This window comes from Mesoplodon bidens (assembly GCF_964165515.1).
Source record: "Mesoplodon bidens genome assembly, chromosome: 2".
Lineage (NCBI taxonomy): Eukaryota > Metazoa > Chordata > Mammalia > Artiodactyla > Ziphiidae > Mesoplodon > Mesoplodon bidens.
The window spans coordinates 105,556,932-105,583,215 of record NC_138177.1 but is presented as its reverse complement, the minus strand read 5'-3'; the positions used below and the strand labels follow the sequence as shown (position 1 = coordinate 105,583,215).

General features: G+C 37.4%; 1 protein-coding gene across 3 annotated transcripts; it reads left to right on the top strand.

The window, feature by feature from the left end:
• The first annotated feature begins 602 nt into the window (after positions 1 to 602).
• Positions 603 to 25,936, top strand: CDC7 (cell division cycle 7). 3 transcript variants are annotated; one of them, XM_081255345.1, is made up of 12 exons: positions 603 to 699; positions 1,394 to 1,585; positions 9,650 to 9,733; positions 11,548 to 11,683; positions 15,028 to 15,121; positions 15,207 to 15,349; positions 16,276 to 16,528; positions 17,150 to 17,245; positions 18,004 to 18,182; positions 19,008 to 19,090; positions 21,874 to 22,023; positions 23,940 to 25,936. In XM_081255345.1, exons 2-12 carry the CDS (start codon positions 1,474 to 1,476, stop codon positions 24,332 to 24,334), a joined length of 1,725 nt encoding a protein of 574 aa, XP_081111471.1. In that variant the 5' UTR covers positions 603 to 699; positions 1,394 to 1,473; the 3' UTR covers positions 24,335 to 25,936. The 3 variants fall into 3 exon arrangements, with proteins under 3 accessions (XP_081111471.1, XP_081111473.1, XP_081111472.1); XM_081255346.1 differs by lacking the exon at positions 603 to 699 and adding an exon at positions 709 to 983; XM_081255347.1 differs by lacking the exon at positions 17,150 to 17,245.
• Positions 25,937 to 26,284: the final 348 nt, after the last annotated feature.

Below are 26,284 nucleotides of genomic sequence, written 5' to 3'. Positions count from 1 at the left end.
AGAATGTTGCTCATTTGTTTGTTTATTGCCGCTGCCTCACTGGAATTTAGCTTCATAGAGGGATGGCGGTTTTTTCTATCATGTGTTCCCCGCTGTAACTCCAGCCTCTAGAAACCAGCCTCAGAGCCAAGGGCTCAAATGTATACTGACTGACCGATTGACTGAGTGAATGTCACTGGGCTCATTTCTTCGAATACAGCCATAAACCATTAGTACTTGCCTTTCTCTGTTTGCTTGCTTTTAACGGAGAAGTAGGGCACTCAACAAAAACAAGTGAAGCTGGGAGTCAAGAAAATGAATGTCTTTTATTCAGCGTGCCCAATGTCTCTGTAAATCGGGATGTGTTACGACTCCAGTACCTAAGACTTTTGTCTCTGAATTATCCTCTTTCCTGAAAATACTGTTAGATCCTTAACCTTACGTTTCACTCTATTTTTTAGTAAAGGATTATGCTCGGACTTTATATCTGTAACCGTTATTTCAGCCAGCCACAGCCTTGGGGAAGAAACCCAAACCGCTTGCGCAAGCGCCCAGTAGCAGATAACGCGGCGCACAGGGATTTACAGTGCGCATGAGCAATTAGAAGCAGCAAGACGGGAAGTGTTGCGCAGGCGCGTTTGGCAGACTCGCTAGGTGGACGCTCTCGGAGGCGGCGACCCAGGCATTTGGGGAGCCAGAGGAGTCGTATTCCTTTAAACCGTGAGTTTCCGACGGTTTGCTCCATGGCGCGGGATTGTGACGGATTAGAAACGAATTCTGGATTGTGACTTCGGTCTCTTCGCGGCGCAGTTACCTCCCTACCCCCACCCCCACCCCCCACTTCGGATCCCGCTGACCTGCGGCGGGAAAGTCGTGCGCCTGCGCACTAAGCATCCCGTTCGGTCTGGAGTCTGAGGGAAGAAGGTCCTTCCCCGCGGAGCTCGCAATCCGCGCTCGCCTAGGGATCCCATTCATTCCCCCTTCTCTTCCTCCGCCCGGCGCTGGTGAGCCATGTCGTATCAGTTCTCCGCCAGCTTGCGTGGGGCCTTGGACAAGCCTCCTGGCGCTCTCTTTCAACAGTCAAACGATCTCCTCCTCCAAGCCCTCTTCTCAGGTGGAACCGCTCTCCCCACTAAGGCCTCTCTCCCACGCCTCTGCAGTTCCCACCGCCGCCCTTGCCCCTGAAGGCGGCTGCCAGGAAGACTCCTCTGTTAGGCACATTTCCCTTCGGCCCCCTGCCGGTGTTTCTGGGAGGTGAAAGTGAAGCCCATGGAATCCTTAGAAATGGCTCACGGTTTTCCTTCCTTTGGGGATTTGGACATATGGTGCGTTTTTAATTGTTTGCCCCTTTGGGGACAGTAGCATTTTTTAGTGCTTAGTTCACTGAGTGATTTAAACTTCTCATCTTCTCCAGTTTGCCGAGTGTCACAGCTGCTTTGCTCCCCCTGTGGACATGACCCCTTAGCTGGCGTTTTGCGCCGCAGTCGCTTTGCGATGGAGGCTTCTTTGGGGATTCAGATGCAGGAGCCAAAGGCTTTTTCTCCTCGTGGCCGGTTTCTGGCGGATGGCTCATTAAAAAAACATGAGCAGAATTTTAAACTACCAGGTATGTGTTCATTGCCAAAGATGTACAGGCAACAATTCTGTAATTTCGATTATTTAAAAACAAACAACAAAAAACACGTCCTGAATCTTAAAGTGAGTTGTATGTTTATATAGGAGCATTTTACGAATCAGTGAAGCTTCATAAGATCTAGATTTAGGATTGGATTGCATTTTAGAAGGAGGATTGTAGTCCAACCATGTCATTTCACAGATGAAGTTGCTACAGTCTAATATTAGTCGTTGTCTAAGAACACAAAGTTTGTTGCTACCCAAACTAGAATTTCTCTTCCAGACCTGTGTTCTTCTAATCACCATATTGCATTAAGCTTGAATTTAGAAATCGGCATTGGAGGGACTTTAACTTACATCTTCAAAGGCAAAATTAGTTGACAAAAGTAAAGGAAATGTTTGTAGCAGTAATGAAGGACTGTATCTCAGTGTACATCATGAAGTGTTGCTTCACCCTTACCCAGACCTTGAAATGAGAAGGAGAGGGTCAAACAATGCCTGATCTTGTACACTGTAACATGCACCTTCATTCCTGCAGTGTGCCTGGGACATAGCAGGCATTTAATAAACATTGGTTAAATAGGAGTTCCAACTGACTGTTGTTTTTTTTTCTTTTCTTAAAATGTAGCTAAATGTTCTTTTCTGTCTTTGTCTTAAGGATATTTAGTGCTTTTTCAAAAATATTAATTTTGACCTTTCATCCATGATATATACTTATACACTACAAAATAGACTTTAACTCGACCCTAGAAGAATATGACATCCCATACTTTTGCTTTCTGACTAAGGGTAAACTGATCTTTGATGTTAAAATGAGTACCATTCCTGATATCCCTATTTGATGAAAGCCACTATTATTCCAGTTAAAGTTTCTATGCTTAAAACTTTAGAGTTATCTTTGACTTGTGCTTTGTAACTGCTCCCCTCATCCAGTCACCCAATTTTATCGTACTTCTTTTTAGTATGTATAGTGTTGCCTCTTCCCATTCCCACTTTCACCACATTAATTCATTCCCTTACACTTGGCTCCTGAATTACAACGAAGTTTCTTACTTAAACTGCCTGCTTTCACTTCTTTTTTCATCCTCCAGTTCATTTTGTACACTGCCACTAGAATAATCTTAAAATGCCACTTTCATCCAGTTTCATGGATGCTTTCCCTCTTGCCTTCCATTTTTCTTGCAATTACCTGTTTTTCATGGTTCACCTTTCCCTATGTCATCAGACACGTAATACAATAACAGTCATTATATTATTATTATTCTTGTATTGTTTAGCACTCTGTGTATTCTGTCTCTTCAGTTATACTATAAGGTCCTTGAAGGCAGTATCTTGTATAGCTCCTGATGTACATTGTGCATTAGGCAGAGTGTATGAATGAATGAATCTGACTTGGCTCTAACATATGTTCAGGTAAAAACTACTATTCTAATACTCTTCTGAAAACCTGCTAGGAAATGAAGAGTGGTGTGAATTTTATTCCAAAATTCCAAAGTTTGGTGGCTTTTATATGTAACAGGACATTGAACATTATAAACAGTACCTTTGATAATTTATAAAACATGCTGAAATTTTATTCATATGGTTCTTTTTTATTTGACCCTTAATAAAAGCTAAGATTATATCAAAAACATAACTTGAGTAAGGAGTAAAGCTGATGAAGTCCAGGCACATAACTGTCTCATGATCTAATGTGATTTACTCTCCTTTGATGTAATAACTTTTGAATGGTGGGATTTTTATATATCTTTGTATTCCCAGAGCCTAACAGTCTTCAACACATAGTAGGTGCCTGAAAATATTAGGTTGAATGATTAGATATCATTCATCCAAAGGATATAAAGTAAAATTTTTAGTACAATGCCTGCATAGTATGACCCTTTGTTTTGGGATATTTGTCAGCTTTTTATAACTTTTTTTCTGATAAAAATTATACATGCTTATTGAAGAAAATACAGAAAGTCAAAGTAAGAAAATATCCCACTGTACAGATATTGCTACTGTTGACATTTTGTTATATTCCTTTGGTCTTCCTGTGCATACAGAGATACATTTTTTAAAAAACTGAATTAGGGGGCTTCCCTGGTGGCACAGTGGTTGAGAGTCCGCCTGCTGATGCAGGGGACACAGGTTCGTGCCCCGGTCCGGGAAGATCCCACATGCCACGGAGCAGCTGGGCCTGTGAGCCATGGCCGCTGAGCCTACGCATCCAGAGCCTGTGCTCCGCAACGGGAGTGAGTGGCCTGCGTACTGCAAAATAAATAAATAAATAAATAAAATTTTAAAAATTAAGAAAACTGAATTAGGATCACAGCCAACTTATTTCTGATCTCCATTTTTAACTTAGCAATATATATCTTGAACATTTCTTAATGTAATTAAATACTCTGCGCTTGGACTGCCTAATGTTCCACTGCATGGTATCATATAATTTATTTAATTGCCTTTTCTTATTGAACCTTTAGATTGTTTTCCATTTTTTCCTATTAAGAAAAATGCTGCAGTGAGCAAAGTACCTGGCAAAGTATTAGCTCAAATATTTATTGTTTCATTCTTTCAGCAGGCTTTTGTTTTTTTAAGTATCTACCATATGCCAAGTTTGGTAAGTGATAAAGATCTTTTCAGTGAAAGAATGAAGTATAAACTGTATATATACTGAATGTCTCCTCCATACTGTTGAACTGTACTGGAAGGCTTGCTTTCATTGTGTTATATGGATGCTTTTAGCCTACGATTCTAAAGTGGGTTATAGGTAACGTCCTGGTTTGCCTGAGACAGATCCATTTTATGCCTGTTGTCACAGTGCAATTATTAGTGCCCCCTTTCACTCTGAAGACTCTCCCAGTTTGGGCTAAATTATATGATCTCCCTAGTTATAGGAAGCATTATTTTAGGCAGTACGTGAAACCCCAGAATAAACATGACATATATTCCTGGAGGTCAATTTTACTCCATGGTAAGTAATTGAAAACATTTCATTTGTATGATGAATATTTCTTAAATGTCTATGCCTGTTATGTGCAGGCACCTTTCTAGGTGCTAGGAATAAATCTGTTCGTAAAACAGACAAAAATCAGTGCCCTCAATCTAGTGGATAGAGATAGAAAATGAATAAATAGTATGTTCAAAAGTGATTAGTGCTGTGAAGAAAATGTAGAGGGAAAGGGGAGATAGGAGGTATTGGGAGAGGAGATTGTGATTTTAGTAAGTGTAATTGGTTGGAGAAGGCTTCAGTGTGGTAACATTTGAACTAGGACTTGAAGGTGGTGAAGGAGTGAACTGTGCGTGTATCTGGGGAAGAGCATTCCAGACAGAGGAATCAGCAAGTACGAAGGCCCTAAGCTGGGAGTGTGCCTAGCATTTAGAAATAGCTAAGAGGTCATGTGAGTGGAAGTGGGAGAGTGATGGGAGTGAAGTCGAAGAGAGGGGTGAGGAAAGGAGGTAGTTCTTTGGCTTTTATGTGGAACAAGATGAGGGTGAAAGCAGGGAGTATAGTTAAGGATGCTGTTGCTGTAGCCAACTTGGATATATTATGTAGCAGAAAGAAAATTCGCTTAAAATTTCAAAACAGAAGCGTAGACCTTCATAATATTTAATGAAGACCTAAATAATATTTTAGTTTGTGGACTTTTCAGGGTCTTTCCCCAGTCCTCACAGTATATATTCATTGGTCTCTGCCTTTAGTAGTATTTTCTAGCTTTTGATATGAGTACTCTCTTTCATTGTCTACTTTCATCTCCCAATTCATAATCTGGGGATTTTTGATTCACTTTGGTTGTCAGGAAATTTTTCTGTTGTTCAGAAACATCAAAGTTGTTCTGCAGTGACAGGAAACCTTAATATAAACATAGTTTGAGTTTTGTAGAGATATGTAAGTGCATAGTAAGTGAGTGGTGGTGTGGAAGCACATTGAGCTTGTGTAGTCATTCACATGGCCTTGCATTACAGTATTTTCTTACTACTTATATTTTCTTCCTGGTTATTTCTAACAGTTAACCAGCATCTCTACTACTAACTGCCAGCTCATGTTTATGCAAAGGGAAGTTCCAAAATGTGGAACTCGTAGGAAAAGCATAGAATATTGTAGTTGGAAGGTAAAGTTCATCTAATCCAGTTCCTTTGTTTTAAAGGTTAAAAACCTGAACACTAATGTGGTTTAATTATAGGAGTTGAATCCAGACTCTTTAGATTTCAGGCTTTTTTCTATATCAGCCCTGTCCAATAGAACTTTATGCACTAACAGAAATGTTTGTATGTTGTCACATGTGGCTAATGTGACTGAGGAAGTTGATTTTTAATTTAATTTTAATTTAAATAGCCACATGAAACTATATCATCCTACTACAAAGCTTTTGGTGTAATTAATCATGTATATACAACAAAGCATGCACACAAACACTTCAATACATTTAGTAATAAAAAGACCACAAATGGTTCTTAAAATATTTTTTCATACCTAAACACCATTAATTGTAAGATACACCATTATTTTATGTACTGCTCAGAAATACTGCCAGTTATACTGTGGCAGTGCTTTCCTTAACACCTAGAATTTTTTTTATAGTTATTGGAAGAGTTCTTTTAGATGTAATTAGACAAATAATTGTTTATCTCTGGGACATACATGAAATGAAACATAAACATTTCAGATCTGTCTCTTCTGAATCACTTTTTATACTCAGACTTGTTGATATCCTGTTTTTTTCCCCTCATAATATTGTTCTCATACATTAGTTTTTCTTTTTTTGGCTGCATTAGGTCTTCATTGCAGTGCGCAGGCTTCTCACGGCGGTGGCTTCTCTTGTTGCAGAGCACAGGCTGTAGGCGCGTGGGCTTCAGTAGTTGCAGCATGCGGGCTCAATAGTTGTGGCTCACAGGCTCTAGAGCGCAGGCTTAGTAGTTGTGGAGCACGGGCTTAGCTGCTCCACAGCATGTGGGATCTTCCTGGACCAGGGCTCGAACCCATGTCCCCTGCATTGGCAGGCGGATTCTTAACCACTGCGCCACCAGGGAAGTCCCTGTTCCCAAACATTAGTGATGCAGAATTTCTTCGAAGAATTCATTTAAAAAAAAAAAAGCCATTGTTAATGAGTTCTTAAGAACAGCCCAGTTATGTGGAGCTGGCCTACGTTTGATTTCTACTTCACCACCTCTACTATTCCTCCCTATAGCCATTTGGCTCTTAAGGATTAAATGTGAATGCTCCTCTGTGATTTCTTGAATTTTCTTCAGGTCATTGACACCTATTGTATAAGTTTTGATGCTGGCCAGCAACAGTTGTAAGTTGCATCCCAATTTCAGAGTCAAAATTGTGTCTTAGAATCAAAGAAATGTAATAACAAATTGAATAATCATTGTAGTGCCTTTTCATGATGCCTTTCCTATGACACTGGAATTTGAAGCTGGTTGGACTTGACACTCATTAGGAATGATTGTAATTGACTGTGGCAACTATTACTGCTAGAAAGCCAGCTTTCCCCTCAGGCCTTGGTTTTGTTTTCCAGAGAGAAGTAGTGCGGTAGCTGATGGTGAAGTGATTGCTTTTGTCTTTGGCTTCACTCTATTGTAACTTGTAAACTTTTGTTTTTTTCTTTTTTCCTACAGCTGTCTCTGAACAACCATGATGATAGTAAGAATTCATTCATTCAACAAACATGCCAGGCAGTTTTCTAAGAGCTGAGTGCATTGTGGTGAATTATACCGACAGGGAGCCTGTACTGGTGGAGCTTATATTCTAGTGGGAGGAGGCAGACAGCAAACAAATAAATAAACAGGATAATTTTATAGTGAACAAGAACTCCAAAGACAATAAACAGGATAATGTGGATAATGGGAGGAGCGCGAATTTAACTAGCAATGTCAGAGGAAACTGTGACAATTGAGCCAGCCATATGAAGTTATAAGGGAAGAGGATTTCAAGCAGAGGGAATAGTAAGAGCAAAAGCCCTAAAGAAATAATGTTAATAATAGTAACCACAACAATAAGAATCACCAGTATAATTTCATATTTACAGTGTGTCAGGCATTGTGTTAGAAGCTGCCCTTGTGTTATGTATATTATTTCATTTAATCCTCACAGTATTTCAGCGCCATGGGTACTCTTATGCCCCCTTTTCTATAGATGGGGAAATTAAGGCTTACAGAGGATAAGCTGTGTGCTCTAGGAAGGTCATACCGGCTGGGTAATAGTGGAGCCAGCATTTTGATTTAGGCCTCTCATCTCCAAAACTGGTTCACAGGATTACTGTTATATTGCCTGTTATATTGAAATCCATGAAGCTTCTCCAGTTCACCTGCAAGGTAGATGGGAAGGTGAGGGTAATTTAAGTAAGTTCTTCCCATTACCTTAGATGGAGTGATATAGTGGAAAGGCTACTGGATTAGGTCTTCTTGGCCTCTTATTTAATCTCCACCGCTTAGTATTCTTAGTATTCTTCACCTCAGATTTATCCTCCACTTGTCATCTTCCTGCTTAAAAACTTTACATGGCCTTCCTTTGCATCCTCTGCCTTTCCTTCCTCAGCCACATTGAATTTTATTATCTCTCCTACTCTCCCCTCCCTCCACAATAACCCATGCCTTTTTCCTTTTCCATGTCTTTGCATACATAGTAGTTCCTTCCTAAAATGCCTTCTTGCACTTTCTCTACTTGGTGAATGCTTCAAAACACAGGTTAACAGTCACCTGAAGCTTCCTGGCACCTTCAGGAGTGTTCATTCCCCTCCCTCCTTCTACCTAGTAATATGTGCATTCCTCTAACATTACAGTTAAAATCTTGTATTAAAAGTGAGCTTTTAATATCTGTCTCTTCCACTAGGCCAAGCTCCTAGAGAACAGGGGCTTCCACCACCTTTGTTCATTTGTATTTTTAATATGCCAGTTGCTGGGCATTTTTAAAAACAGTGTTTGTTAAATGAGTGAGTCTATAAACTTACCAGCAGTACCTCTGTGAAATTGGACAAGTGATTTAATTTCCCTGAATATGGATTCCTTCTCTGAAAGATCAGGATAATTATTTCTGTTCTCCCAATATCACAGTGCTATTATGTAAATCTGAAAAGATAATATGTGTGAAGGTGCTTTGAAAATGCCTAAAACTGTTGCATGATGCAGAGTGTTATTATAACTTTAAAAGTAGCTGATGCTTGGCCTAGATATTGTAATAAAATCTGAGGACTCTTAAGTATGTAGTTCTTTTTTGTATCCAGTAGTTTATCACATTTTGTATTATTGCCTCTGAATTTTAACCATGTAGGTTTTTGTAAAGAGCTTATATTTATTTAAAAGTAATGATTTTTCTGCTGTCAAGATATAGGATACTACTGGTAATTGGGACAATTTTTTTTTTGTGTGTGTGGTATGTGGGCCTCTCACTGTTCTGGCCTCTCCCGTTGAGGAGCACAGGCTCCGGACGCGCAGGCTCAGTGGCCATGGCTCACGGGCCCAGCCGCTCCGCTGCATGTGGGGTCTTCCCGGACTGGGGCACAAACCCGCGTCCCCTGCATCGGCAGGCGGACTCTCAACCACTGCGCCACCAGGGAAGCCCTGGGACAATTTTTAAAAAATGTTTTTTTTTAACATTCTTGAGACCTTTAGTAGACCTTCTTTCTAGAGTATACTGTGAATATTCAATATGTAAAACTTTTCCAAGCCTGTAAGATTTTGTATCTTTGGGGGATAGAAACAGTTTTCAAGAAGATTGCATTGTGTCCTTGTCATGCCATCTAGTGATGGCAGCACAAATTGTTTAGTTATTTTTTAAATTTAGCCTCTTCATTGTGTTGTACTCTATGCAGTGACAATGTATCTATATGTTAGTATGTAATTTCAGAGTAGCAGCAGTTGGGTGTGAGTGATTCAGTTACTTTGCAGTTTTGTCTCTTCAGGAGGTGTGTGAGTTAGAGCAACTTGATGGGGTTTTAGTCTTATCATGAGTTTAAGGTTTATTATAGATATTTTTATTTGTAATGTAAATTACTTATGTTTTAGAAATTATTTTATTGAGATTTTTCAACCTAAGTAATTAATTGTACCTAAATTCTTTTTTCCTTGATAGGTGTTAAGAAAGATATTCAGAAGCTTTACGAAGCTGTACCACAGCTTGGTAATGTGTTTAAGATTAAGGACAAAATTGGAGAAGGTAATCTGGAGATATACTTCATTATCTTTATAAGCTTTTTTTCCTCCTGTTTTCCTTTGTATAATCTTGATTTTCATTATTATTTCTTATTAGAAAAATACCCCTTTTAAAAATACTAAGACCATGGTTATATTACTAATTATCAGCTTTTCTTTTTTCCTTGGAAAGAATCTAAGAATAAATAAATATTTACAATAAAATGAACAGTCCTATTTTAACCTTTATAATTTTATACTATTAAAAGTATTTCTGGGGGCTTTCCTGGTGGCGCAGTGGTTGAGAATCTGCCTGCCAATGCAGGGGACACAGGTTCGAGCCCTGGTCTGGGAAGATCCCACATGCCGCAGAGCAACTAGGCCGGTGAGCCGCAACTACTGAGCCTGCACGTCTGGAGCCTCTGCGCAACAGGAGAGGCCGCGACAGTGAGAGGCCCGCGCACCACGATGAAGAGTGGCCCCCGCTCGCCACAACTAGAGAAAGCCCTCGCACAGAAACGAAGACCCAACACAGCCATAAATAAATAAATAAATAAATAAATTTTTTTTAAAAAAGGCAGATGCTTGCTTTAAAAAAAAGTATTGCTATATTAATAATACATTATTAATGATAATTATTAAAAATAAAAAATTTAAGATTTAAGTGGGGGGATTTGATCAGGGAAAGCTGAATCTTTTTTCTCTTTCTCCATTGCGTTTAGGTGGAATTGTATGTTGAACAATGGCAATTTTTCATGGCAAAATGATAAAAATAAAGTGGTACAATATTTATAGGATAGTCAGTATTTACGTAAATACCATTGAGAGACTGGAAATCATATTGATTGAATGAAGGGTGAATTTGGCCGACAGATGTGAAGGGATTGAGAAGATAAAAGATAATAGAACTTTTTAGTGACTATACTGAGAAATAGTAAATAAAAATTTAACAGTAAAAAAAAACCCAAAAAACAACAAAACTTCCATTTATTCATTGCTTGCTTTTCACAATGGAAAGTGTGAGATGAGAAAAGGCTGAATCAGCGAGGGCAGAGAGATTAGAAGATGAGATGATTTGGGATGTAAGAAGCAAATCTTTACATTTTTTTTCTTACCTTTTTTTGAATACTGACTTAGTGTTCAAAAACTTTGTTCTGGAAAACTGGTGTCCTCATAACAAATAGCTAACTATTCCTGGAGAGAGGGAAGAGTGGAGTGTAATCTAAGGCTAATAAGTTTGAAAACTATAGCATGTATAGCTCCCTTTTGGTTATTTATGATGTACTTCAGTACATTAAAGGTCTAGAAATAATCTATCAATTTGCTTTAACTCAGTATTTCTCAGATTTAACTGACCACCACATCTTATATTTTTTTCTGTTTATTTTCATGGTGAATTTAAAAGTTTAAAAAAACTTTTTAAAATAAAAAATGTAGTTTCCTTTTCCCCCTAAGACTGTTATCATTTTTACTTCTAACAGAACTGAATCCAAGTCTTAAGAAAGTAATTTCCAATGATAATATTGTAGAAAGATACTTGGTAGATTGGGTCATACCATGGAAATATTTTATGCTAACTCAGTTAAACAGATTTACTGTATAGCTTTGCTGAATTAATATACCCCCTAAAGATGTGAGGACAGTTAAGAATGTATTAAAAATTGAAAATAAGTTATATTTACAAATGTGTTTGCTTTTTGTGTTCAGTGTCATTAAAATATTGATGACAGATTATGATAATTTTATGGGTTCCAAACAGTTTTTAAGAACTATTTTAGCATTGTCTCATAAACATTTTTAAAAACCAAATATTGAAAAATCTAATAAATTGTTTTACAGGCACTTTCAGCTCTGTGTATTTGGCCACAACACAGTTAAAAGTAGGACCTGAAGAGACAATTGCTCTGAAACACTTAATTCCAACAAGTCATCCTGTAAGAATTGCAGCTGAGCTTCAGTGCCTAACAGTGGCTGGGTAGGCAATTTAAAGATATTTTTAATTGAACTGCTGTATATAATTTTTAAGATTTTTAAGTAGATATCTAATAGGGATGATGAGATTGTTGATTAAACATCTTCTTCAGTCAGGTGTTTGCAGTTTGCTAGCACTTTTCCGCTAATCTTGGAATGGCTAGTTAAGTTTATATTAATTTTTAAAGTGGATTTCTCCTGAGGCTCAGCTTGACTTCCTGTTCTCTTACCACTTCTTTTTCTAATCTTCCTGCCAAATCATAAACCTTGGCTTCCATGGTGTAGATATTTTTAAAAATATGGGGAACTCATATTTCACATCTCCCCAGATATTGACAGCCTCATCTCATATTTTATTTTGAACAACAGAATCCTCTGGCATGTCTTCCTGTTTGGTTTCTCTCTGCTAGGTCATTCCTGTCAACATAGAGACGTGATGTAGTGTCTCTTATCCTCCCTGTACCACCATCCCCTTTCCAGCTACTCCAGCATTTCTTTGCTTCCCTTCATGGCCAGACTTCTCAAAAATTACCTGCACAGACTGTTTTCACTTCCACACCCGCCTTTTGCCACACACACACAGTGAGGCTGCTGTCCTCTATGCTAAACGGAAACTACTTTAGAGGCAACCATGACTTTATTTTGCCGGTTCCTTTTTCTGTTCACACGAACTCCTGGCAGTGTTTAACATAATTGATTTGAACCATCGTCTTTTGACTTCTGTACTACCATATACTCCTTGATTTCTTCCTGCTTTATTTGGCCTTTCATTTTCAGTATCCTTTGCCAGTTCTTCCTCTTCCACCTGACACCTAAATGTTGGAGTTCCTCAGTGATCCTGGGCTTTCTTTCTCTAGACTTCTTTAGGTGGTGTCATGTATTCCACGTGGCTTTAAATATATAGTAATGATTCCCATAAGTGTATATCTAACCTCAGACCTCTTAACTGCATATTTGTATATATCTACCTGACGATTTGATATTTCCATTTGGGTACCTAATAAACACCTCAAACCTAACATGCCAAAAACTAAATTTTAATCCACCTTCATCTGCCCCCAAAATTACCTATTGCAACAATCTGTTTTCATCTACCCATCTCAGCAAATGGTACCACAGTCTACCTAGTTACTCAAGCCAGAAACCTAGTAATCACACTCAATTTCTCCATTTCTCTCCTAGTCCACTCCATCACCATGTCCTGGCAATTCTGCCTCCAAAACATATCTAAAATCTCATCCATATCTTTGTCTTCTCAACTGCTATCTCAGTCCAAGTCTAGATTACTACAATAGCCTGCTTCTTCTCTTCCCCTCTTAATCCCATAGTCACAAAACAGCCAGAGTGATCCTTAAAATATAGAAATATGTATGTATGTAATATAAGTTGGATACTATTACTTCCACTACTTAACAATTCTTCAGTGGTTTCCCAATGTTCTTGGAAAAAAAATCCAGCTTTATCTCATGCCAGTCTTTCCACCTCCTTCACTGTGCTCTATTTTCTTTAGCTCCTCAAATTTGTGTCAAGAGCTTTCTCACTTCAGGGCCACTACCCATACTTCTTCCCTATCCAGGAAGACCCCTCCCAGTCCTTGCATGCTGACTCCTCATCTTTCTGCTCTGAGCAAGAATGGTACCACTTCAAAGAGGCCTTCTCTGAATTAGATTCTATTTTTTATTGTCACGGCACCTTTTGATATCTTTCAAAACCCTTACCATAATTTGTCATTATTTGTTACCTGGTTTATTATCCATATTGCCCACTATTTAGGAAAGTCCATGAGGGCAGAAATCATGTTAATTTTAATTCACCTTCTCATACTTAATGTCGAAATCATGTTAATTTTAATTCACCTTCTCATCCTTAATGTCTAACATAGTGTCTGTCAAGTAACAGTGCCCACTAAATATCTATTGAATGAATAAACACGCCTATTAATTTGTTTTACCCCTCTGTTTATTATAGAAGACAAGAGAATAAGATGGCTTCTATAAGGCATGATTACATAATACCTTCTAGTCCCCTGAATAAGATTATTCCTTTTGCCACACTTTAAATAACTCCCTCTACCACTTTTTCTTTCCTTGTTGTTCAAAAATGTGCATGCTAAAAAAAAGTCTACCTGATCCTGCTTCCTTTCTAGCTCCCGTACTCGTTTCTATTCTTTGACAGATATTTCAGGAAAATTGTCTTTATGTTCTGTTTCCATTATATACTATTTTCCCTCCTTAAATCCTGTTTGGCCTCTTCCTTTCCACTTAAACTGCATTCTGAAAATTAGTTAATTCCTTTTTGCCAGTTAATTCCTCTTTGCCAGACTGAAAGCTTTCCCTCAGTCCTTATTCTAATTGACCTCCTTGTTGATCACCCCTTCCTTGAAAACTCCTCACTTGCGGATGTCCCTATCTGGGCTTTCTGCTCCTTCCTTATTTTGCCCTCCAACATGAGACTTTTCCAAGGCTCAGTTTTCTCTTCTCTAATAATTTCACAGCTTTAGGTATCATTTATCTATAATATTGTCACTGGCTTACACTTGACTTCTCACTTAAGATATAGTCTTGTATCTAGATATCTCTATCAGAATGATGAGGTTTTGGTTTTTGATGCTTCTTTTCCTGTTTTCTCTACATATTTTGTGGGTATCCATGTTGTTTTACTTACTCAGTCTCAAAACTCTGAAAATCCAGTTTACCCTATTTTATTCACCTTTCTCTGAGGTAGTATAGTATAATGGTTAAGAGTCTAGGTCTGGAGCACACTGCCTAGATTCAAATTCTGGCTCCATGACCTACTAGTTGAGTTACCTTGGGGAAGTTCCTTAGCCTGTCTGTCCCTCAGTTTCCTTATATGTTAAAAAAAGGGGGGGGGTAGGAAATAACAGCACCATCCTTATAGGGTTGTTGTGAAAATTAAGTGAATTTGTTGATAGGTGTGAAGTGCTTAGATCAGAGCTTGGCATGTAGTGAATGTTCAATAAATATTAGCTATTACTAATTTTTACTTGATTTATTTATTACTGTTACCATCTTATCTGCTACTAAGTCTTGTTAATTCATTTTTATTATTCATCTTTTCCTTCCCATTCTGTCACCTCCCCAATTAAAACTATAATTATCTCGTTTTGAATTATAACCTCATAACTGGTACCGTGTTTGTTTAAAAAAAAAAAAACCCTTTATCTTGTATAAGTCAGTTAAATGAGTAATCTCTCCTATATGGTGATGGTTTTAAGTTAGTTTTCTGGCATTATTTATGCATTGCTAAAGTTGCATTTTTAAAAAAACTGCATAAAGTTTCAGTTCATTTGACCTTTCTTCTGAAGTTCATTGTGCATTTTTCCACTAGGGGGCAAGACAATGTCATGGGAGTTAAATACTGCTTTAGGAAAAATGATCATGTGGTTATTGCTATGCCATATCTGGAACATGAGTCCTTTTTGGTAGGTTTTAATATTTCTTGAATTTTTATTAGCTAAATATTTCATTGAAAACAATCTTATAACCTTATTCATAACTTTATTTTAGGACATTTTGAATTCTCTTTCTTTTCAAGAAGTACGGGAATATATGTTTAATCTGTTCAAAGCTTTGAAACGCATTCATCAGTTTGGTATTGTTCACCGTGATGTTAAGCCCAGCAATTTTTTATATAATAGGCGCTTGAGAAAGTAAGTATGGAAAGTTACCACCAAATACTTATACTTGACTGAATCTATGCTGTGGGGTCCATCTCTTAGATGCAGAGCATCCTGCAACAGCCACACACATCTTTTTCTGTTTCAGATTTTCACTGTGGTTGAGGAAGGGAAATACCCTCAAGGAGAAAAAAAATTGTATTAGTAAAACAGTGTACGTCATGAGGTGTACCATGGCTTAGTGGAAATAGCTAAGAGACTTAGAAAGGGTCTAGTTTTTTGTTTGTTTGTTTGTTTGTTTAACCTTATACATTTATCTGTGTGCTTCATTTTTCTTTCCTAGTAAATGAGGGGATTGGACCACATGATAGCCAATTTCTTGTTTCAACACTAAAGTTTTATTTTTTGAACATTTTTTATGCTGATTATGTACATAGAGGCATTGTAAGCTGAAAACTTAAAAACTGCTGTTTATATAATGGCTCATATTGAGTATAATAAGGATAATAGAAACATAACTTCTTTTCTTGGGGTTTTGTATTCCTGACTTTTAATTTTTTCTTTAATTAATCAGATTTTTAAACCATGGTTTTAATTTATTTTTCTTTTAAACTTGTTTAATTAAAAATTATCTGCTATGATGCCATCTCTGCCACCATCAGAGGACAAAGGATTGTGTTTACATCCTGCATTCCTTGTTGCCTTGTCTGCACAAGCCATTGGAAGAAGGGGAGAAAAGATGTTTTCTTGTGTGGGATACGTCTTTCCTTAATTTTCAGTAGTTAGCTATTAAATCCTTACCTTGTCTGTAAAACTTACTTTTCTTTTTTCAAGAATGTTATAAATCCTTAATTTATCCCCCAAAGAATACAGTTTCTGTGTGAATATGGTTTGAGCATATTATGATATTAACTAAGCTTTGTTACAGAGAAGTAAAAGTGCTTATTTTTGTTTCATAGGTATGCCTTGGTAGACTTTGGTTTGGCCCAAGGAACCCATGATACTAAAATAGAGCTTCTCAAATTTGTCCAGTCTGAAGCTCAGCAGGAAAGCTGTTCACAAAATAAATCCTGTGTAATCACCGGAAACAAAATTTCATTGAGCGGCCCAGCAGCACCTAAGGAGCTGGCTCAGCAGCCTACCACAAAAACTGCGGTTAAAAGGCCCAACCCAAATGCACAGATTCAGATTAAACAAGGAAAAGATGGAAAGGTTCTACGTGTTTTATTTCTTAAGTACTAATATGGTTTTAGAAATGTACTCCATTCAACAGAGGGAGTTATAATTCTAGGATAATGCAACAAAAAAACAATGTTGTTTACACGTGTTATATATTCAATTGATTAGATTTCACTAAGATTTACAATGGATTGTTTTATGATTTCAAAACTGAAAATTTTGCTTGGTAGATTTATAATGTCTTTGTCATTATAATTGCATTATATAACAAAAACGGAAAATAATAAATTTTCCCTGCATGTTATAAAGTTCATATTAATTATCCTTTTTAAAAGAAAGCATTAGTTATAGGGGAAAAATTCTGAAGTGTCTATCTCCATTTTAGCTGCACAGCAAAATGTAACATCCATGCAGGTGGTTTTATAATTTTTTAGTTATATATATTTGTGGACTATGTTAACATTGTATGAGGGTTAAGAGTTCTGTCTAGACTGTTTTCTCCTTTCACAGAAGTGTTTTGGTGCCTGAGAATGACTTGGATGCAGCTGTTTTTGTTTTATGTCTCTTAACTCTTTCAAAACTATAGCAGAGTACAGCTGGCAGAAAGTGTTACAGATATAATCCTTATTTTCCTTGTTTTTGTTGGTATTGTAGGAGGGATCTGTAGGCCTTTCTTTCCAGCGCTCTGTTTTTGGAGAAAGAAATTTCAATATACACAGCTCCATTTCACATGAGAGCCCTGCAGTGAAAGTAAGTAATGTAGCTTAATAGTGCAATCATCAGTCAGTTGTACACTGGAGAGAATTTGGGGAATGGCTAGCTTTTATTATCAGTAAGTTTTTAAGAGTTTTGCTTTAGCAGAAGGTATTACTGCTTCGAGCATCTAGTCAGTGCTTTCATTTTCTCCAGTTCTGAACTTTTCTTTTGGAATTTTTTGTCATTTTTGATTAGCTGACTATTGTTGCTCTTTCTCTAAAGGAACATTTAGAAAGTTAAGTACTTTTCTCTCATTGGCTGGAACGTGAGCTCCCAACAACTAACACATTTCTGACACACAGTTGATAGCGTAAAGATGTTTGTAAAATTTACAAAATTATCATCAATGTTAAGTGGTTTTAAATTGACGTATGATATCCTGTAGCAGCTAGATAGCATGAGGAACAAATTAAAACTGATTTTAGCCAATGTAATTGTGCAGTTTACAGTTCTGAAATGGAGTTAGACACTAGAATGTAATTGTTTTATAACATTTCAGGAAAAGTTCTAATAAAGTGTAATTCAAATATTCACCAAACTAGGAATGGTTAGTAAATTTTTAATATGTTTATTCAACACAGTAACCTAAAAAGACCTTAAATATTTTGATAGACGAGTGTTTATTTACAATCCAACAGCACATTAAGCAGTTCTGAAAGTTATGCTTCCCCTATTGCGTTTTGCTCTACTAGCATCTCAAAGGCATCATGTTAAATGCCATGAAAATAGAGAATATGACTTTCCTTTTACAGCTTATGAAGCAGTCAAAGACTGTGGATTTACTATCTCGAAAATTAGCAACAAAAAAGAAGGCTATTTCTACAAAAGTTATGAATAGTAGTGTGATGAGGAAAACTGCCAGTTCTTGCCCAGCTAACCTGACCTGTGACTGTTATGCAACAGATAAAGTCTGCAGTATTTGCCTTTCAAGGTAATGTGTTTTGATGGTGCTATAAAATCACCAGCATGCTGCCAGACAAGATGAGAAATTGCATTGATTTTGGTGGACAGTTGATTTGAGTGAGTGAAAGGGAACAGTGCAGTTCTATGAACTGCATAGGCACTAATGCAGATTGGTACCTTGAAGAGCAAATGACAAGTATTGTCATATTTGTTCCCTTGACATGCAAATGCTCTTTGGAAAACATATTTGATTTTACATGCAAATAATTTTGGTAGGGTTAGGGATAGCTCTTATGAAACTTCAGAATTTCATGTTTTACTTGCTGATTTAATCTTGTTTTCTTTCTTTATTCCTGCCTGTGTAGAATAACCTGAACCAAATATTAGAACTCTTCTCTCACTCCCACCTCCAACTCTTTGCCACATAAATTTCTTTCTTCCCTTCAAGACTTTTATAAGCTTTCATGAGCCTTTCCTGATTAACTCAAGTATACAAGTGAACAAGTATCTCAGAAATTAATCACTCCAAACATAAATAAATTTTTATACCTCAGAGTTCCCATTGTATTCTATTTTTCTGTTATGTTCTTACCATATACTACCTCTTTCTATGCCTGGAAGTTACCTTAAAACCCTTCTGGAATAAGGCCTGGGAACTGGTGTGGGGGGAGAGACCTATAGAAACAAAATCCAGGATTTTCATCACACTGGATTATCATTTGCTTTGTAATAACTTTTATTTATATATATATCAAGGTAGAATTTACTGTGAACTAAATTGATAAATGTTATTTTTTGGTCTTAAATAATTAAACTTTACATAACTAGAAAAATCTTATTTCATCATCATAAGGCGGCAACAGGTTGCACCTAGGGCAGGTACACCAGGATTCAGAGCACCAGAGGTCTTGACAAAGTGCCCCAACCAAACCACAGGTATGTTGCACTAGAAATACAGAACCCAGTTAAATTGGTTGCCGTGAGTGTATTTTATTTTATGATTTTTGTCTACTTATGATTAAATTTGAGCTCTGCTGCTTTTAACTAAGTTATGTAAGTGGTTCTAGCAGTGTGGCATTCCCATTTTTGAGATAGTGCTATTTATGAAAGCTGCTAATCCTAGTGTTTCCTTTTTTTTTTTTTTTTTTACCCGATAGATTGCATTTTGCTTATCTGTTTACAAGATGATTTTACCAGGAATAATTTTAACATCACCCTTGTGGGGGAAAAAGTTGTGTTTAGTAGTATTTGCTAATGTAAGACTTTCAACATTTTATGTTTGTCTAATACCTGAAAATTCTTCTGTGATACACATATGATTGCGTGTTTGATTAAAATTTTTTGTTATTGTGAAAACAATATAATAGCATTAAAGAGATTTTTGAAAAAGAAAAAAGTCTATAGCCTGAAAGAGTTGTCATGGAACATCTTATTGAATAGATGAACCCTGCTGTTCACTTGGATTATGGACCTTACAGAAATGTATTCATTTGTTCTGTGTTTATTCTGTGCTTGCTAATGATATAAAAAATGAATGAAACTCTCTGCTTACACTCTGGTCAGGATATACTCGCAAATATAAAATAACCTGTTAAGTATGGTTATAAAACTTTATACAGGGCCTCCCTGGTGGCGCAGTGGTTGAGAGTCCGCCTGCCGATGCAGGGGATACGGGTTCGTGCCCCGGTCTGGGAGGATCCCATATGCCGCGGAGCGGCTGGGCCCGTGAGCCATGGCCGCTGGGCCTGCGCATCCGGAGCCTGTGCTCCGCAACGGGAGAGGCCACAACAGTGAGAGGCCCGCGTACCGCAAAAAGAAAAAAAAAAAAAAAAGAAAAAAAAAAAAAAAAAAAAAAAAAAAACTTTATACAGAGTATTTTAGGGGTATCTAACCTTATCTGAAGGGATTATGGAAGGAAGTTCATGGAAGATAGAATGTCTGAAAAGGGAATGTAAATTGGAGTGAGGGGTTTGCATGAGCAGAGGAACTCAAGCAATAGCATGGTCATACAGAATCAACAAAAGTTTAGTGTTGCTAGAATGTATGATGAAAGTCAAGGAGTGGTGAGAAATAAACCTGGAAAAAGGTAGACAGTGTCGGATCACAGTTGTTATATGGCTTGGACTGTACCCTGTAGGTTTTGGAAAGTTATTCAAGGGAAAGGGATGGTAATAATTGTATTCTAGATGGGTCATTCTGGCAGGTGTGCAGAGAGAACCAGGTCCAGGTGAGAGATGAAGAAAACCTGAACGAGGGCAGTAATAATACAAATGAACAGAAAAGTGAAGAATTGGGGACTTCCCTGGTGGTCCAGTGGTTAAGACTTCACCTTACAGTGCAGGGTGTGCAGGTTCGATCCCTGGTCGGGGAGCTAGGATCCTGCATGCTTCATGGCCAAAAAACCAGAACATAGACCAGAAGCAATAGTGTAACAAATTCAATAAAAACTTTAAAAATGGTCCACATCAAAAAAATCTTTGAAAAGAAAAGTGAAGAATTGGAAAGGCAGAGCTTGATGGATAATTGGATGCAGGATTTGGGAATGAAGTGGTGGGGAAAAGGCATCCAGGATGTTTATCAGACTCCTAGATTGGGAGATTTGAATGGGTACCAGTAACCAAGGGGAGAATAAAGAAGTAACTGGTGTACAGGGAAAGATAAAGATGATTGGGGGCATAATTGGTTTGAGATATATGTGGAACATCCAGATAGAGATGTCCAACAGAATAAAAGTAAGAGAAGCACAGGGAAGTCTGGACTGGAAATACAGTTAACTGTCATCATTACTATATAAAAGGTAGTTGAAGCTGTGAAGTGTATGGCCCAATAAGGGAGAGTATATAGGGTAGAAGTTGGAACTCTGGGTAACCTCAGCCCTTAAGGCTTAGAGGAAACATTGAAGGAGCAGGCGAAGGTACAAAGGGAACCAAGAAAGACAGATGATGCAGTGGCCAAGGGAGTAGATCCAATAACTTGATGATACTGGGAGTTCAGCCATTAGGAGAGAAGATGTCCCTTAACAGTTTTTTTTTGGCCACACGGCATGTGGAATCTTAGGCATGTGGGATCTTAGTTCCCCGACCAGGGATCAATCCCATGTCCCCTGCAGTAGATGTGCAGAGTCTTAACCACTGGACAGCCAGGGAAGTCCCCCTAAACATTTTTTTTTTAATGAGTTTATTCACATGAGGCTAAGCTGGTCTTCATCATAACTGCCAGAATTCTAGAGATTGATAGTTTCTACAGCAAAAGTTAGGGTAACATCTTGCTGAAGATGAGCTTCTAATGTTTAATGCTTTTCAGTAAAGTGAAACACTTTCATTACTATGGTGTGTAATTCTTGGGGTACATCCAGATTTTTTCCTACGTAGCTACTTTGGATTTATTTTGATGTTATAAAATGTGCATTTACTTAGTGATGAGATATCCTTTTAAACTTAGCAACTTTCATGTTGCTCAAGAAAGAAAATATTGTATTTTGCATTATGGATGTTAAACCAGGCATACTTAACCCTGAAATCTTTAAAAGCGCCTGACTGAGGAACTTTAAAAAAAAAAATGATGCCTGAGCCCTACTCCAGAACAATTAAATCAGAACCTCTGAGGGGATTGGCCGGGGCATCAGAATTTTTTTAAGGCTCTTAAGAGGATTTGAATATACAGTAAAGGTTGAGAACGACTGATGTAGGAGTAAAATTAAAGTTTGTTTTCTGTTACAGCAATTGACATGTGGTCTGCAGGTGTCATATTCCTTTCTTTGCTTAGTGGACGATATCCATTTTATAAAGCAAGTGATGATTTAACCGCTTTGGCTCAAATTATGACAATTCGTGGATCCAGGGAAACTATCCAGGCTGCTAAAACTTTTGGTAAGCAGTTTTATATTATAGAACAAAACAAATACCTTTGATTATCTCCTACAAATCACTTAATTAATTATTATGAAATTCTCTTTACAAATAAACATATTCATAATGTTCTCTGGTGTTAGATACAAAGTTTCTCAATTGCTTGAAAATTAATTGCATTGTGTAAGAAAATAATTTATCACTTCTCTTCTCTACATGTAATCAGTTTATCTTATCAAGCGCAGAGTACTACACTTTTCCAGTATTTAAGGTTCAACTTTATAATCTTAAACAAAAGAATAAGGAATAAAATCTTACCTCCCTGTAGTTATGGTTTGACTTTATTACATAAATATTTTTCATAATATGTTTTAATTTGTTTATTGTATATTTATTAAGCATCAGGTGCTCTTGGGCCTGCCTTAAATACTCTTAGTCTGTATTAACAAGTAAATAGTTCATTATAATACAGTGTAGTAAGGACTGCAGTAGGGGACATAATAGGATGTATGTTGTTGTCAGGTTCCTTAGGGTTAGAGTAGCTGAGAAGCGAAATGAACAGAATACCTTTACTGATAGAGTAACATTGAAAGCATTTATTGGATGTGGGAAGTCATGTTAGCTACACAAGTTCTTGTACTTCATGTATGGGATATGCAGTGTACCTCATAGGGCACCTGAGAATTATCTCAGCCTTGCTCTTGCCAACAACTTGAACTCAAATGGCCACCTTGTATTTATTCTCCATGCACAATTACAGTCAATACTTTCCAAAGTGGGTGGGTGTGATTGAGTCAGCATGCCGCCCCAAAATATGGAACACTCCTTTGGGACAAAATTTCAGTCAGCCCACCTCAAAAGTAGCTGGGCTGCCTCTTGCCCAGCCCCAGAATCAGTGGGTCTTAATCAGGGGTGCATATCAGAATTATCTGAGGAACTTCAAGAAATACATATGCCTGTCTCACTCCACCTATTCCTGGAAAATATGATTCAGAGAAGTATGATACCTAGAAAGCGTTGAGACTTGTTAGTTTGAAAAAACAAGTGATTTTGACCAAGAACTATTTCTGAGTAAGAACTACTGCAAAAATGATTGTCCCTCACTTGGGCACCAGTGCCGTGGTCTGATCCACCAGGAAGGCTTAGTGGCGGTTGTGGTTCTGCAGCACAGTCAGACTACGACTTGCACCTTTCTTGAAACTATAATAAGAAAACTTTATCTGAGGGTGATAGGGTGAGATATTACATATACACATGGGAAATGGAACCATGAAGCAAAGCCTTGGAAATTGTATTCTTACATGAGAATGTTTATTTTCAACTGATGGGGAAAACTATCATCTGCTATTGAATAACTTCATAAGAAGTTTATAACATGAAATTTATCAAATGCTAAAACATTTTGTTGAAGAGCTCAAATACAGAATAGCAAAAGTAATAATAGAAACCTTCACAGGATATAACAGAAACTTAGAATGATCAACTCTGTGAGTGTCAGGCCTCTTAGAGGTAATGCTTGAACTGAGTGGTGCCCTAAGTGGGAGTATTCTGGGCACGGAGTTGGGGGGAGGTGCAGAGCATCCTAATCAAAGACAGGAACCATGTAGTCAGAGGCATGTAGAAGCTTGGAAGGAGGAGAGAGAATGGGAGCTGCAGCTGATTAAAGATTACAAAAGAATATAATGAAGCTGGAGACTTTGACAGAGTCAAAAGTGAGTCCTTATTAAGTCACTGCTTTCTACTTACTATCTTTCACTTTATGATTTGACCTTCAACTATGTAAGGTAAAACACAACTTAAATATAGCACGTGATGTTCTATCTCATATTCAGTGTAAATATATCCAAAAAGCATGCAGTTGGACTTGCATGTTTCTCATGGGAGAGACTTCTGATATATTCAAATAATATAAAATATGTATATTTTTTCTCTTTTAGGCAAATCAATATTGTGTAGCAAAGAAATTCCAGCACAAGACTTGAGAAAACTCTGTGAGAAGCTCAGAGGTGTAAATTCTAACACTCCTAAATTAACAAGTGATATACAAGAGCTCACTTCTCAAGACCCAACTTTTTCAGAGAAGATGGACCATAAAGCTGCTCACCTCATACAAATACCTAAAGCACAACACTCAGGGAATTCATTGTATAAAGAGGACAGTAATGGCTGTGGGGGTAATTTTGATGAGTCTCCTACCAATCTAGAAGGCTGGGATGAGGTACCTGATGCAGCTTACAACCTGCTTGATAAACTCCTAGATCTAAATCCGGCTTCAAGAATAACAGCAGAAGAAGCTTTGTTGCATCCATTTTTCAAAGATATGAGCTTATGATTATTGTTCTTTAAAGTTTGCTATTGTGTATTGTGAGGTGAGGTGAAAAAGAGTTATTTGTAATAGCCATAAATTCTTGATTGGAGACCGGGCAGGGTGAATAATTTGTTTAAAAATTTTAGTATTTGCTCTCCTGGCAGATTCTAAAATATGGATTAAGATTACTTAAGATGACTAGGATAGTTCTTAGACTAACAAAATGATCTTTGAGTTAGATCTACCCGAGTAGGATCAGATCTTTCATTTCCCTAATTACTTGTCACTGCCATATGCAGAAATAAGAGCAGTTTTAGCCTAGTACATAGGGGTTCAAGGTACGAGTCTTAAAATTAAGGGTTGTGACAGGGATTAAATGAGTCAAAAGACTTAGTTTACTGGTTTCTTTGAACTATTTGTACTTTTGGAAAATTCCTCCTGGTGCTGGTACTCTAACCATTCTGTAGGTAAAGAAGATAATTTCCTTTTCTAGAGGCATATATTATACCTTTTATGAACACTAAAACAATGAGAAAATATTGGGGGGATATTACTTGAAATTGAATTTAATTTATTCATTTTTTAAAAGTATTTTGTGGGGCTTCCCGGGTGGCGCAGTGGTTGAGAGTCCGCCTGCCGATGCAGGGGACACGGGTTCGTGCCCCGGTCCGGGAAGATCCCACATGCCGCGGAGCGGCTGGGCCCGTGAGCCACGGCCACTGAGCCTGCGCGTCCGGAGCCTGTGCTCCACAACGGGAGAGGCCACAACAGTGAGAGGCCCGTGTACCGCAAAAAAAAAAAAAAAAAGTATTTTGTGAAAGCATTTTTTGTGTGAACTGCCATGTTTTTCTTAATGGTTTCTCTTGATTTTTCTGCCTTCTCTACCCCCACCTAACACATTCTCCTTGGAAATTTTATGATACTTTCCACAAAGTTTCTGGGTGCTTTGTTAACTATTGCCTGTGTTCACAGTTCAGAAATTAAAATAATGTGTTCACTGGTTGATAAAGGGAAGCTGCAGGACTAAGGTAAAGATTGATAGTCCAAAATGCTTTTCTTTTTCTCTGAATGTGTATGGTTTTTTCATACCATCTTAGATATGATGAGGTAGCTGCTAAAAGGAAAAGTGAACACAGAATTGAGAATATTATTGGAGATTTTTCCTCTGCCTAGAGCCATTCTATATCCTGTTTTGACCAAGTTGGTCCTGCTCAGAGAAGGATGCTTACTAGAGTCTTGGGGTAGGTTGGGAAGAGTTCTAATGAAGTAGGCAATGTAGAAAAGGAACTAAGATAGAGGTTTATGTATTACGACATTTCAAAATGATATATATATCAATGACAGCATATCAAATTTACTATGGGAAATAAGTCTGCGAGTGTGGGTCTGCTAAGTTTCCCACTTAGTAGTCATAGAGGTATAATACAGCTAAGAAAGATACAACATTCTTTTTGTTGTTTTGAGCACTGAAGTTAGTATGTCTTATCTATACTCCGTTTGGCAAGTATTATATATATATACCATTACCATTGATCTGCTATCTTCTCATGCTGTAATCTTTTTTTTAAAAAACTTGAATGTTCTTAAATTGGTATGTTGAATAAAGTCATCCTTTTATATTTTTTATGTCAATGTCAGACTACTCATTTGAAAAATGCCCTTTTTTAAAAGAGTATTGACCACTAGGAGTATTTTCCTTCTGAGACTGATGAATTCTCTCTGTTCAGCAAATAGTTAGTAGTAGATTAACAAACATTGACCTGACTCAAGTAATATATGAAAGATAGATGTATTTCTTTATAGAAATGTGGCTCACAATCAAGTTAACATATTCTCAGAAAATTAACAGGAAGAAAAATTTACCAAAAGTGCAAGTAAGGAGACATTCTCCAAGAAAGTTTAATATTCAGGGCTGTGGTTTGAACTTTCCATTAATGTCTTTTGAAAAGTTGAAATACTCAACTTTAAGAGTAG

Coding starts and splice junctions, on each gene's coding strand:
- CDC7 (XM_081255345.1), top strand. CDS start 1,474: ATGGAGGCTTCTTTGGGGATTCAGATGCAGGAGCCAAAGGCTTTTTCT. Junction 15,350..16,275: donor TATAATAGGCGCTTGAGAAA/GTAAGTATGGAA, acceptor TTTGTTTCATAG/GTATGCCTTGGTAGACTTTG. Junction 19,091..21,873: donor GTGCCCCAACCAAACCACAG/GTATGTTGCACT, acceptor TTTCTGTTACAG/CAATTGACATGTGGTCTGCA.